Source organism: Olea europaea, chromosome 8, assembly GCF_002742605.1.
Source record: "Olea europaea var. sylvestris chromosome 8, O_europaea_v1, whole genome shotgun sequence".
Taxonomy (NCBI): Eukaryota; Viridiplantae; Streptophyta; class Magnoliopsida; order Lamiales; family Oleaceae; genus Olea; species Olea europaea.
This window is the reverse complement of record NC_036244.1, coordinates 17,691,505-17,705,962: the sequence shown is the minus strand read 5'-3', so window position 1 is coordinate 17,705,962 and position 14,458 is coordinate 17,691,505. Positions and strand designations below refer to the sequence as shown.

At 35.7% G+C, this 14,458-nt stretch overlaps 3 protein-coding genes across 4 annotated transcripts; all 3 read right to left on the bottom strand.

The window, feature by feature from the left end:
* Positions 1 to 273: 273 nt before the first annotated feature.
* On the bottom strand, positions 274 to 1,571 carry LOC111399039 (probable carboxylesterase 17). Its single transcript, XM_023026246.1, has one exon. The coding sequence runs from the start codon at positions 1,411 to 1,413 to the stop codon at positions 397 to 399; it is 1,017 nt and encodes a 338-aa protein (XP_022882014.1). The 5' UTR covers positions 1,414 to 1,571; the 3' UTR covers positions 274 to 396.
* Positions 1,572 to 5,650: 4,079 nt separating this feature from the next.
* LOC111399282 (cell number regulator 2-like) lies at positions 5,651 to 7,006 on the bottom strand. Its single transcript, XM_023026542.1, has 4 exons — positions 6,837 to 7,006; positions 6,617 to 6,688; positions 6,321 to 6,533; positions 5,651 to 5,930 (listed from the first exon to the last, which is right to left on the bottom strand). The coding sequence occupies exons 1-4, from the start codon at positions 6,976 to 6,978 to the stop codon at positions 5,851 to 5,853; spliced, it is 507 nt and encodes a 168-aa protein (XP_022882310.1). The 5' UTR covers positions 6,979 to 7,006; the 3' UTR covers positions 5,651 to 5,850.
* Positions 7,007 to 8,331: 1,325 nt separating this feature from the next.
* On the bottom strand, positions 8,332 to 13,905 carry LOC111399038 (transcription factor HBP-1b(c38)-like). 2 transcript variants are annotated; one of them, XM_023026245.1, is made up of 11 exons: positions 13,372 to 13,905; positions 13,182 to 13,285; positions 13,010 to 13,086; positions 12,693 to 12,923; positions 11,686 to 11,763; positions 11,536 to 11,595; positions 10,042 to 10,119; positions 9,913 to 9,964; positions 9,552 to 9,802; positions 9,215 to 9,451; positions 8,332 to 8,754 (listed from the first exon to the last, which is right to left on the bottom strand). In XM_023026245.1, exons 1-11 carry the CDS (start codon positions 13,398 to 13,400, stop codon positions 8,608 to 8,610), a joined length of 1,344 nt encoding a protein of 447 aa, XP_022882013.1. In that variant the 5' UTR covers positions 13,401 to 13,905; the 3' UTR covers positions 8,332 to 8,607. The 2 variants fall into 2 exon arrangements, with proteins under 2 accessions (XP_022882013.1, XP_022882012.1); XM_023026244.1 differs by having other exon boundaries at positions 9,552 to 9,814; positions 13,372 to 13,903.
* Between the last annotated feature and the right edge of the window lie 553 nt (positions 13,906 to 14,458).

Sequence of the window (14,458 nt, the reverse complement as noted above, 5' to 3'; positions counted from 1 at the left end):
TTTAATTGCTCCATGGATAAACACAATTTTTCTTAGATGATTATGTATTCTAATGAATACATGCTTTTAGCCATCTTGAAAAACCAATTCCGGCCTTCGTTTTCTAAAATTTATTTTCAACTACATATTTTACGAAGCTTACAACTTCTATCGATTTTTCATTCACATATTTCATTAATTTTAATCAAAATCTACTAAAATACTGATTTTTAGCTAAATCAAATACTGGCTAAATTTTACCGTGGTGATATTTGGCGATTAAAAAACATTAGAGAAAACCTGTAAATCTTTTTATTTTATAAATTTCCTTCATTAATTTCTTTAGCTAATTAGATACAGGGAAATTACATAGCATACAATATTTTGTACCAAAAAACACAATAATTTTTCAATTGTTCATCTACTGATAAAAGACTTGATTACACAAATCAGTTCATTTATACGAGTTTGTGAGATAGAAGACTTGTTGAGAATCTGAAATGCATGGCCAACATCTTTATGCACCACATGCTCCACTTTCTTTCCTGCTCTAGCCATGGCTGCACAAAATTCCAAGTTCCTATCTTTCAATATGTCCATTTCTGATAAACATATCATAGTAGGCACATCATGAGGGAAGTCCTCCAATTTTCCAGCCCCTTTCGCCAAAGGATTGCACCACGGATGATCACGATTGGCCCCAGCTGGCAACGACAACCGCCAGTAAGTGTCTGAAGCCGCCAGTGTGAGGGCGGAGCGTGGTGGTTGCACCATATACTTCTCTGATTGAGTCCTCGACTCACCACCGAAAAAGGGTTGTAGTAGGATTAGTCCCTTAAGATCTAATGGCCTCAAATTGGACAATCCGGATAGTCTTATGGCCACATTATAGGCTATATTGGCACCAGCACTGTCTCCAGCTAAGAAAATGCTAGAAAAGTTGCATTTACTCGTCAAGAACTCGTTATCCCTACTTAAGGCTTGCTGCCTTAGCCAAACAAGAGACTTGACTCCATCGTCGTAGGCAGCCGGAAGAGGGTTTTCTGGGGCCAAACGGTAGTTAACTGACATGATGGCACAATTGGCTTTCGCGCTTAATTTTGCTAGGAACTCGTGGTAGCAACTCCACGAGGCGGAACCAACACAAAATCCACCGCCATGAAAGTATACTATCAAAGGGAGCTTCTCGTGACGATTTGGAACATATAAACGTGCCCAAATATTTGTATACTTGTCAATGATCAAATCTCTAGACATCAACCTAAACTCAGGAGGCAACGAGCATGTGACACGTGGCACGATATCCGGTCGTTCCACTTGACCATCTTTGTAAATTTTAATAAGCCCGTCAATATCTTCAATCACAACTCTACGTTGGGATTCTTTGGCAGTCATTTGAAGGCTCAAACTTGGATCTAGTGTCATGGCGGTCATTCTTCCTATTTTTCTCAAGGTAGGAGAATGAAATAGCTTGTGGCTTTATATTTTTGTTACAAAATGATGGCTCCATTGCATTGACTTATATAGGAAGTAAAAAGATACCACTTTCCATTTCCAAGTGGGCAATTGGAAAAATTGACGTCTTCACATGGAACCTACTACTAGTGATTTATAGGACTAGTTGACTCATAGAAGATTTTAAATTTCAACGAAATTGTAGAATGATTCACTACCTCTATATTCGTTAAATTGACAACATCAAAGGTGGTGTTGAAGTCTAGTTATTTGTCAACGGGACTGCACAACAGCTTTTTCCTTACTCTAATTGTCTGATATAAATGAAATGACCAAATTGTAATAAATTTTGTTTAAATTCAGCAACCAATTTAAAACTCAATGACCAACTTGAAATAAAATAAAGTTTAATTATCAACATATAATTTGGTTAAAAGTTACAATAGCCATTAGTACTTTTAACCATAAAGAATAATAAAGTTAATGTTCTTAACTGGATAGTACTCTTGTAAATGTTATTTAGGGTTTAAACCACATTATTGGACCAATGGAAATCAAGTTCTTAAGTAGCACTGAGCTGCTTTATTTGACATTAATGCAACTTTAAATTAATCAGCTTGAGTGGGTTGTCAATATCTAACCCAACATATCAACAATAAACAACCAATAGATAATAATACTTGAAACCAAAATAAAATTCCAATATGCACATCCCTTTCCCTTAGGACCTTAAAAATAATTAATCTTAATCAATTATGTTTTAAGTTCCATTCAAGCATTTTTTTTTAAATCAAAATTATTAAAGTAAAATATAAGAGGCAAAAAATATATAATATAATATCATTGTGGGCACAAATAGAGAAGTGGATGGTGATATCAGGGCTTGAAGATCATAGGTGGAAGTGGAATGTGCAATTATTAATTCAAGTGATATTTACAAGCAGGAAAGCCTGTTTCATCTAAAAAATGCAAGGGCAAAGAAAGGAGTGTTTGGCCTGATTTTTGAAAAGTTAAAATTTATTTTTAAGATTACTTTGTTTTTGAACATGTTTGAAATTTTTCTGGAAGTTCTTCGTTTGATTAGAAGAGTTTGAAATGAAATTAGTCTAAAGTAATTTCATTCGAAAGATTTTCTACAAGAAGTGAAAAACAAAAATAAAGGTAAAAGTCATGCCAAACAAATTGTACGTCAAAGAAAATTAAAATAAATGTAATGAGGTAGACACACGTTATGGCTGGCACAAGTGTATGTAACTGGAACACTGCCAACTAAAGCTAATGTTAGGCTGCTCCCCATATCATCTTTTGGTGTAACACTTTCAAATCAATGTTCCCCTCTAAAGAAAATGTGTTTCTAGATTTTTCATCCACTACAAGAGCTTATATGTGGACTTAACAAAAGGGAAGTATCTATTTAGCTTTTGGAAAAATGAGTCCAAACTTTTTGTTGAGTGACATTTTCCTTGGTTTTAGGACATCCATCGAACATGCATGTTTATCAATCAACAAAATTTTCATAGCCCACAATCATTTATAGTTTATATGGATCAAAGATTTAGTATGATTATTAAAATGGTGAACCATGTTAATTGTGTGTACACGAGATTGAGGTGGTGCTAGCATGTGATTGAAACTTCATTTATTTTAAAATACAATTGTTCGAATTTTGAGTAATTATACGAAGAAAAATTGTCTCAATGAAACGATCTCCTTAAAGGTGAGGAGTACAACAAAATATAAACTCTCTACTAGGAATAAACATTTTTTTTTCCCAAATCCTCTAGAAGACTAGAACCAGACCAAAATTGGCATGAACTAGTTGGTTTACTTCGATTCTATTCTAGCTAAATTAATTGGTTCCGAGCTTTGAATCGAAAAGTGAACAGTTCTGTTCGATTCTTGATTCGATCTATTGTAACTTTCAGTTTCAATTAAATCAAACTACTATTATAAATAGTTGGAATAATAATCAGTCTCTTTGTGCTTAAAGCAGAAGCTATGAAAGTGAAAAAACAAAACACAACCCCTAACCTTGTAGTTAGGTGGTTCTAACTATTAAAAAAACACCCTCATCTCCAATAGCATATTATCAATGCGTGCAAATTATATTTTGAAGGTATAAAATGACAGACGAGAATCAAACAGGATAAAGAATACTATAGATATTGTTTAAAGAATAAAATCTTTCAAGTACATGCAAATGGGCAAACGTCTTTATTCTTTATTCTTTTTGACCAAAAATTGTTTCAAAAAGTAAGATAAGAAACTCAAGACCAGTGGAATGGAATTCAGGTCATGCCTTAGCAGATGCATCAAAAGCCTGGAATCTCTCCAACCAGCTGTCCTTTTGGGTATTCGAATTTTCATAGAAAGTTCTGGTTTTTGACTCTCAAACATGGAATGATCTTCTAGAAGTCCACTAAATGTGGCATCATTCTACCTTGCAAAGGGCTCATTCAATTATGTTACATTTTTTTACCCAATTTTATGTAATTTTTATCAAATTCTCCTTATGTTTAAGTCGGAACTTTTGACCAGATATTCCTATGGATATTTAGATATATCAACATAAAAGTAGGTCGTCGACTTGTGTCCTTGAATTTGTCTCATGCACATATATTTTCATCAAAAAAGGCTTCCGATAAGGAAAAGTTCATCATATTATTCTTTCATAGTGTCACCGAACATATTCGAATTTTTCATCGTTACAGAAGGATAGATATATCAACATAAAATTAGGTCGTCGACTTGTGTCCTTGAATTTGTCTCATGCACATATATTTTCATCAAAAAGGCTTCCAATAAGGAAAAGTTCATCATATTATTCTTTCATAGTGTCACCGAATATATACTTGTGTCCTTGAATTTGTCTCATGCACATATATTTTCATCAAAAAAGGCTTCCGATAAGGAAAAGTTCATCATATTATTCTTTCAGAGTATCACCGAATATATTCGAAATTTTCATCGGTACAGAAGGATAGATATATCAACATAAAATTAGGTCGTTGACTTGTGTCCTTGAATTTGTCTCATGCACATATATTTTCATCAAAAAAGGATCATCATATTATTCTTTCATAGTGTCACCGAATATCTTCGAATTTTTCATCAGTACAGAAGGAAATAAAAAGTCCTTGCATCTTGAATAGAAATACAATAGAACTGAATTTTACTTGGATGCAACATGAGATGTTATCTACAGTTCAAAAAGTGATTGAGACTTTAATGAAGAGATCACAGTCGATGATATTTGTATAAATACTCTACATTTAATTCAAAATGTCTGATGAAAATGTCACAAAATCGAAAATTTGATATTTTCAAATCTATTTTCTCGCTACCTAGAAAGCAAACAAAAATATGATATTTCATGCATTAAACTTGTTAGACATGATGTTGCCAAACGACCTCCAGGGCGATGATGAAAATCAATTTTATCAGTCGATATGAATGATTGAACGATAATTCAACATCGAATAATGGATGAACCGACCAAACGTTGCTTTACCTATTGGACGGCTAATACTCTTTGTGGCTTGTTGTTTCTTTCCCTTGGAAATTAACCCTAGTCGAGCCTACTTACCATATCTTGACTTACCTTATGTTGGCCACTTAACATATATATATATTGGTGGTTTTCTTTGACTCCTCACCCCCGTCCATATAGAACCCGAGAGCAAGAGAGAGACTGCCGGTTTTCTTCTTGTGCCTTCTTCTTCGTGATTTGTCTTCCATGCCAATTGCTTGAGCCTTTGTGACTCTTACCTGTGTGGTATCCATCCTAAGTGTGTGGATTGAATCAACAAGCAAAAGAGGAAAGCAACCATAGGGAGTTGAAGCCGGCGGATTCGGTCACCTTTGGTTTTGGTGTTGAATTCGATGTTTAATGGTTAACTGAGCCCGGAAATTACTTTGAGCAGCTTAAGGAAGATCCTAACAAAACTCAACATAACAATTGGCTAAACTTTATGCACCTCTTTCTTCATTGCATGTTAGTATGTAGCAAGTAATCATATCAACATTAATTTAATTCAAAAAACGTGATTTATGCATTGTTTGAGGTTTTAATTATAATTTCTTTATAATTTAAAGTTAAAATCAAATATTAATTTTAAGTGTACACTCACAAGATCACTTCTCTTATAATAATCAGATTATAAAATTTTTCCAAACAACTACCTTTAAGTCTTTATTTTAGGGAATATATAAAGTATGAAATATCTGAAATCTGGAAATTTGAAGGGATTGTCCAACTTGTCTATGAATCGACTGGCATATGCTCTTACGTCATTTCACTCATATCAGGCTTACAATTTTGATTTTTTCGAATCAAATCCTATTGCTGTGTCAAAGAGGAAATACACACAAACATGTATATATGCGGACAAGTACCACATCGTCCCGTCCCCTATCCTAAAGCTGCATACTTTGTTGCACTGATGGAGGTAATGCAGCTGTCTTTCGTTTCTGTCTCTCCATATTCCCATGCCACCCTACATTTTAGAATAAGAAAAAAGGCAATGTTCAAGAAAGTTGGACATTTTGATGTAACATAAATTTGATACAACTTTGTTTCTTAATGATTTTTTTGTTGGAATACAATGTTTTAGTCATGGACATGTATTAATTATTACACAAGCTTTTAGAGCGTACCTATCAGTACTCTAGATTGGATAGAATTAAACACAATTAAAATTGTACGGTCCAATCATATTCAATTTAACATACCAAATATATTACGACCGTTAAACGTACTATAAGCTCAATAATTAATCTTTCCCAGTAATAAAGAAGGATATAACATGCCAATATCTTTGTGATCTTCTTGCTTTTGAATTCATTCGGCAATTTTGGTGTGTAGAAAACAGAAAGAGGTACGGTACCTATAGACATGTCAAAACCCTGGTTCTTGAGCTCCCTATACTCTTGGCACAATGCACACGTCTCACAACAGCAATGAACACAGCAATCAGTACACGGGCTCTCGTCCAGAAAATACTGTCCCCTCAATTTCGACCGATAGAAGCACGAATACAGACACGAGCAACCTGTTAGGCACAACATGATCGAGTATAAGACTCCGCTTACTCCGCAAGCTGCAAGTCAAATAAAAATGCAATTATCAGCAAGAAATGTGTATAGGTACAGCCAATTATTTATTTTGTTGAATGAAGCTTACATGTCGATCCTCTGTCCACAATTTCTGCAATCCGACCAAATGTTACACATGGACACCAGCATGTTAAGCAACCTAGTTTAGTCACAAAAAAAAAAAAAAAAAAAAAAAACCACGGAAAGCCACAAAAATGTACTAAGCACTATTTTTATACTCTTTACTCCAACATAATCGTGAAACAAGAATCCTTGATTACAGTACATGTACAAAGTAAACAACTTACAACTGCTAAGATCATGACAGCAATGACACAGACCGGTGGACCATCGCCCCGGAGTCTTTTTCGAAATGCGCTTATCGGCAACATTTATCGAGACTGGGACTCCAGTAACTGGAGTTTGCTGTTGATCAAAATGAGAAGACATTGCCTCTGGCACCGGTGGCGCTGATGGTGCCGCAGACATTTTCATCTTGAATAAGTTACGAATGAAAGAAGGAAGTTGGAATTTATTTTTAAAAGAAACGGTTCATAAAATGGTGCGGTTGACGGTTCGACAACGGTTGGAAGCGGTTCCTTGCCAAGTGCCAACTGTGTATAAATTCTAGTTTTTTTTTTTTTTTCCCCCTGGTGCAGACGGGTGTACTATATTTTGTCCACTCTCGAGTCTCGACAGGTGAAATAACGGATCAGTGGACCACCTGGTTTTCGATTATCATCTTTTAATTTCGTGATGGTTTTCTAGCATATCAAACTATACGAGTTATCGTTATTTCAAAGTTTTTGCCTCGTCCAATGTTCATTTTCATCAAGCATGGTGACGTGCAAGTGTAGAGACATGGACATAGTTTTACCTCAGTGGAAAAAAAATTCCTTTTCCTTAAGATCCTCTCAAATAGAAATAAGTCATGAACTTCCCTTCTCGAAGAAGCAATGACGATATCTTAGAAATAAACATCGACTAACTCTGTGCCTAAGTTCGAATTGATTATTAGCTTTTCACTTCATCCGAAGAAGTTGTGGCTTCATTTTCCTATACCTTATGTCTCATTTCAATATGTTGATTACCGAAAAAGTTTTAAAAAAAAAATGTCAAAGACTCCAAAAGTACTAAAATTTTAGTAACACCGAATAATGAATTTCGTCACTCCAAAACTACAAAAAAATTTCTCAAATTTCTGTCAAAAGTTAGGTGAAACCTTGGAAGTATTCACATTCCCGAAACCTGCAGTACGTGTGAATGCCGTTGTAAGTTTTATGACAGAACATTAAAACGTGTTGATCATTCGTCACCCACCAGCCAAGAAGAATTAAAACAAACCAAAAAGAAAAGAATGAAAGCAAAGTGAGAGTGTTTCCACAGATATGAACCTACATCCAGCATCAAGAAGCTCTCAATCCACCATGAAGTGTACATTGTTACAAGTAGAGGATGACACCGATTACAAAGAATATACAAGTGCTAAAAGTCCAGAGAAATTTTTTAAGAAAGAACAAGAGCAATCTCAATCAAATAGAAACTAGCGCACAAAACTTGAAACAGTTGATTACAAAATTTTTAAATAAGGTAATTTGAGCCCGCTGTATACAACTTTTTTGTTTTATTTAAAAGCTGTTTTTTCCAATTAGAAGTTCATTTTGAAAAAGTGAAAAAAACATTACAAATTTTCCCATTTACTGATGAATTTTCTAATTTTCATTGTTAACACGCAAATGCACATCAATAATGCATGTTTTCAATTCATCTCACCAAGAGTTTCAAGTGATAACAAGGGAAAAGATTTAAAGTACAAACATTTTTAATGACTGAAACATATTCTTTGATGGTTGATACAAAGCAACTACTGTTAGTAATCCATACGAAGTCAATCAATAGTAAACAGATACACATCTTTGATACAGCAGTAAGTTTCACAAATCCAGTGTCCACTAATATATTGACCTAAGCAAATAGCATACTCACTAACCCACCAGCAAATGACTGTTAGAAAGCAATTAAAGGTTATGTAGGAATGGTCAGCTTGCATTGTTCTGAAAGACAACGTAATCACCTAAGTCAATCTCTAGGGCGTGCCAGCCATAAAGAACTGAGAGCCCGAAGCCTCGACTTGTAATCATTGATGGCAAGAAGAGCCCGAGCAGCTTGTCGGGTTGTCAAGATTCGATGCATTTGCTGCAAAGTTTGCTGTCTCAGAAGGTCAGCCTATCAGGAGCAAAAGCACAGGTTAATATTCATTTGAAACAAAAACAGGTACACAATTTGGAAAGGAATTTACTGAATAAGCGAACATATTTTGGAAAGGGCGACAGAATGGGGATGAGTTTTTACTTATATTTACTATGTTATTGAATCCCGACTTATGAGAGCTAAACACACAAATTTATAATGGTGCACCCGCAATTTGAGAGCTAGGATCACTTTTACTACAGCAGGTTTCCAGCTTTCAACCCTTTATAACGAAGAAGAAAAGTAAAACGGAATCCCAAGTCTCTTTGAGGCCACCACAAAAACTGGCTCTTGAAAGCCTTTATGTAATTTAGAACATTGGGCTCAATATATCCATGGAATACCCAATATTTGATCCGCTGTCTAGGGAACAAGTGTCCGGTATGATTAGAAGACATCACGCGGTCTAACAAATTCTTTAAGTTCATGGCAATACCTGATGAAGGAAATTCTCGAGCGTGGCGAGCTTGCCCATGGCAATAGCCATTTGCCCCATGTAGTCAGCCACATTACCAGAACCACTAGGACCAGAGGACAGTGTCTCTACGAGTGATTGTTGCAATGCTTCCATTCCTTGGGACAACGCATCCTCAGCTTGTTGGGAGGACTGCTGCAAATTACATAGTCCCATCAATTGTTGTTCGGTCAGAGGTTCAACTTGGTTGCCAAGTATCTGAAATGCAAAATGGAATGACTGTTCAGGAAAATGATTGAACGAAATAATTATGTTCTTGTATTGTACAAAAGAGAGATGTCTAAAATGATTGAATGACCTTGAGAAGCTCCGATGAACGAAATCCTCCCAACCACATAAAACATCTTTCTGCAGGAGTCTTCCACATGCCAGATAACATGTGAAATATATTTGACTTTGCACCCGTGCTTTTTAGCCTGAATATTTCATTATAATGTGACATCACCCCATCGACAAGAAGGCGTAGCTCACTGTCACCCATGTGAGCATTCACAGCGGATCTCAGATCATTGATCAGTCCTTGATGTTCATCAAGCCAGCGTGCATAATCTATGTCAAATGCTAAGCAATACCATCACAAAAATCTGAGGTAATCAGAAACAATTCTCGTTTTGTCCCAGTTAAATGTTTGCCATTTATAGATAAGATAGTTCACTAACCATTTCCACTCACAGACTGATCTCCTGACAATCCTGATGCAATGCAAATTCCCTGCATTCCAATAAAAGAGTAAAGTAATGGCTCGAAAACCATTCAAAATTTTGAAGTACAATTTATAGAGACAGCACCTGATGACGTGCTCTTTTCAACTCCTGCTCTAGTTGTGAAAGCCTTACCCGACTGCTCTCGAGCTGTTGAACGTATGCCTAACCAAAACCAATAATTAATCCAAACATTCAAGGAATAAAAAAAGTATACCATGAAGCAGATTAGAAATGAGAGGGGATAATGTAGCACCTGACAGCATATTCTAGTTCTGGTACAAATAAAACAAATTCCCAATAAAGATTTGGTCGAACATGATGGAAGAATTATTAAAGCAAAGAACAGATCAATTGTACAGGCATAAACAGATCAATTGTGCAGGCATACTTGCATAGATGATGAGATGCAAGAACCCAAATCACAATTTTACATCAGATAACAAACCAGATGCATAATGGACAAGGATGTAAGATCTTCTCAACCCACATGTCCTGAATTATTCTAACTTCACTGTGGGAGCTCTTTTCTAATGAATAGAGCACGTTTGGCTAAGCCTAAAAAAATGTTAAGTAAATTTTTTTTTCCTAATTATAAGCTGGTCAAATATCATTCTCATGAATGCATTTCATAAGACCCAACAACTTTTATCTCCTTATACACACATTTCACAAGGCTCACAACTATAATCTACAAAAGGCTTCACCAACCATAGAGCAAAGCAAAAAAATGCTAACTTATAAGTTAGGGACCCATTAATTGAGTGGTCCAAAATCCACACAAAAAGCTTATAAGCCAAATAAGTTGGGGATTTCAACTTATCTAGCTTATAAACTGCAGGCCCCACAGCTTTTATTAATGGGCCAAATATCATTTTTATGAACACATTTCATAGGATCCAACAACTTTTGTTTACTTCTTGTACACACAATACGTAAGGCCCACAACTATAATCTACAAATACTTTATCAAACATAGAGCATGCTTGGCAAAAGAAGGTGCTAGCATTTAAGTTAGGGATCCACAAATTATGTAGTCCGAAATCCACACAACAAGCTTTATGCCAGATAGTTGAGGATTTCCAACTTATCTAACTTATGAACAGCAGGACCCACAGCTGTGTGAATTTTGTACCACACACTTTGCGAGTACCCAGCATATAAGCTAGCATCTTTATTTGCCAAACATGCTCATGCACAGTAAACACTTGCTAATAAAGGAAAAACTCGCAACTTAAAATCTCCAAAAAAGTAACTTATAGAAGAGCTCAAACAAATACAGTAAGAGTAGTTACTTAAAAGTAACTGCACGCTTTTTAGACTTAGCCAGACTTGCTCGCAGTTGCCCAATCTTTAAAAAATAAGATCATTTGTGCAGAGACCACCATTAGATGAAGGCATCCAAAACGTCACAAGTACATTTTAATGACATATCGATTAGAGTCTAAACTAGTAACATTGGGGCAAAACATATTAATCAGTGCAGAAAACACACAAGTTAAGCTGTTACCCAATTATTCTTGAGGTCGTGACAAGTTGGCAATAAAGATTTAAATCAAATTTCTAAAGATGCAATTTTACTTTTTTTCTCAACCGGCTCTTTCTTGCAGCTTCTCGATTCTGAGCCAGTCTACGTAGTGCCTGCAATGAAGATAACACAAATTAATGAAAATCCCTTCCATGTGCCTGGTCAAATCATGTAATAACATAACAGTAGAGTAAAGCTACAACCTTTTGGTCTCCAGTGTTTCCCTTGAACTGGTCTATTGAATCCACAACCATCAACTTTCCACATTGTCCTCTTTGGAACTAAAAATCAGCAAGCAAATCAAATTTAGGAACTTCAACCAATTGGAACTTAGGCAAAATCAGGATATGATGTGACACATTAATAACTAATCCATTTAGTCGGACAATGAATGAAAATTCTGTAAAATATGTTTGCACATGGCATACATCCAAAACTGCATTTTACAAAGTAACATAGAGATGAAACAATGAAGAAATGCACTTGTTTCTAACTGCCATTGCATAGATGTAGAAGGCAAAGAAATATTCAACACAAATCAATGCACTGACTGGACTTGACTGATTCAATGGGCAGGAGCACACAAAATGGTTGTGGACCACAGTTAAAGGGTGCAATCGCGGCCATTCTAAAGTAACGGTATCTGGCGATTCAGATTAGACCATGTCAAAAAATCGTGGCTTTCAGTAGAGACGTCAACATGAGCATAAATAGACCCTCATGCCATTAATTTTGGCATATCCGAAATCCATTCATAATGTTGATTTATCTCCTTTGCTTCACTACAGAACTTCTGCTCTTAATGTTCATGTATCTCCGTTTTTCACCCCAAATGTTCAAGAGTTCATAGTTCATGCATGCCTAAATTTACTTCATTCTTTTCAAAAATCACTTATTAGCATATATATTAGTTTTCCCCATTCATTGTCATTTTGTTGCTCGTATCAAGTTTTGGACAACTTAATAAACATAAAAGACTCCCCGATCTTACAATCTATTTCAAGTTACAGCAAAAAATTATCTAATAGAAGAAAATCAAAACCACAAAATTAACTCCTGATTTTAAGGTATAGTTACATTCTTATTTATTAGAACCCCACAAATTTCAAAAATTATTACATTGAAAACATGGGAATCCAAAGGAACAGACTTCATGTAAGAGACAACTACTAGTGCAAAGAACCAGAGGAAAACGAGGAAAATACAATACCTGGTTTTTTTCATCAGTATCTGTGGAAGTGTCAGTCTGCTGGCTGTGATCTGCCACCACCCCAGAATCAACCCAGTTATCAAAATGCACGTTTCCCAAAGCCCCACCACCACAACCACCATCGCCGCCGCTCCCACCACCAACAATCCCCACCATTGTCCCCTTCTGTAAGATGAGGTGTCCTGTATGCACCCCAGCTACTGATGACCCCATGTCTGCTGAACCGATGTTCTGGAAAACACCAGCCATCCCCAATCAATTACACACACTTCGATTTTTATGTATATATCCAAAGATAAAGTAAGTAAGAAATTTACATGGTTGATTCCACCAAACTGCAAGTTATTAGTCACAACAGAAACATTGCTTGCCTTCATCTCATTGTACATTGAACCTAACATTAAAAAGATTAAAAAAAGACATTTATTTATAGTGTGTGCGTGCGTTTGTGTGTGTATAGAGAGAGAGAGAGAGAGAGAGCGAGCGTACTTCTGCTTAAATCAACACCCTCATGAGGAAATCCGGTTCCAGCTGCCTGTTCAAGCTCTCCAAGATCCGTAAAACGGGTACCGTTTCTACCACCTTCATCACTTCTACATACACAAAGAAAAAAGAGAGGTGAAAAAAGCCCCTTTCACAAATACATAAGAAAGACTAAAGAAACAAGAATCTTGAGCACCTCACGTAAAAGGGTGAGTGGCAATACATATCAGAGTTTGTGAGGGAAATAGCCTGTGGAAGAGCTCACATTTTAACTCTAACCCACAATGTGTTTGTGCGTGTGTTGAATCTTTGTGTAAGTATACACAACTCGAAGAAAGTGTAGAAAAAGTGAAGCAGAAGAAGAGGAAGAAATCAAGATCAAGAGAAAGTTAAAAAGGAAATGTGGATAGCGTATCAAAGTTTGGTTGCTTTTAGACATTAAAAACGTCAGAACAATACTATCCTTTTCATTATTGCTTTCTGACCCTTCCCCTTTGAGCATTTTAGTCTCCCGATACCACCTTCAACTCTCTCTCCCTTTCCCGGAGCGTGATCGGCACGTGCCGCCATATACTGTCCAAAAATCTGACATTTGAGCCAAATATTTGTCAGTGATTTCATGCATTGAGTCCTGCATTCAAGATATCTACCTATTTCCGCTTGTACTGGGAGATGCGTTGGCATGCCAAATCTTCTGTTATTATTGCGATTTCCAGCTCAATAAATTTACGTTTTAAGGTACTTCAGAATGTGGAAGTATTATCATAAAGATGTTAATTTATAATTTGCATCATAGCTCTTTCTTGACTCCTTGTGGACAGACTTTTGAAGATAACCTTTACAGAGTCCAAGCATTTGTCCTGCTTGAGTTTGTCTCGCTCAAAATCCATTAATTTTGTTGAATCATTGAACAATACTCGAATTGTTATCATTTCTAAGTGAGCACTGTGGCATTTTCCGAAAAAATCACCTGTATATGTAATTATATTTCAAAACGAACGGTCTAAATGCTCAAGATTACGAGCATGTTAGTGTGATACTGAATCATTCGCCTAGAAGTTATATAAACAGGTGACTTAAATAAAATAAATGTGACAATTCTCGTATAAATTAAATATTCAAATGAAATATTTCGATATAATATCAAAGATATCTAAAAAGATTTTGGAATTGGGGAGTGTTGTTGACTTGATTTTAAAGAAAGAAATATGCATTTTCTTTAACAATTTTAACTTTTAATTAAATAAGTTGAGTCCTCGTTGGGTGTAACTCGGCTTAATAAA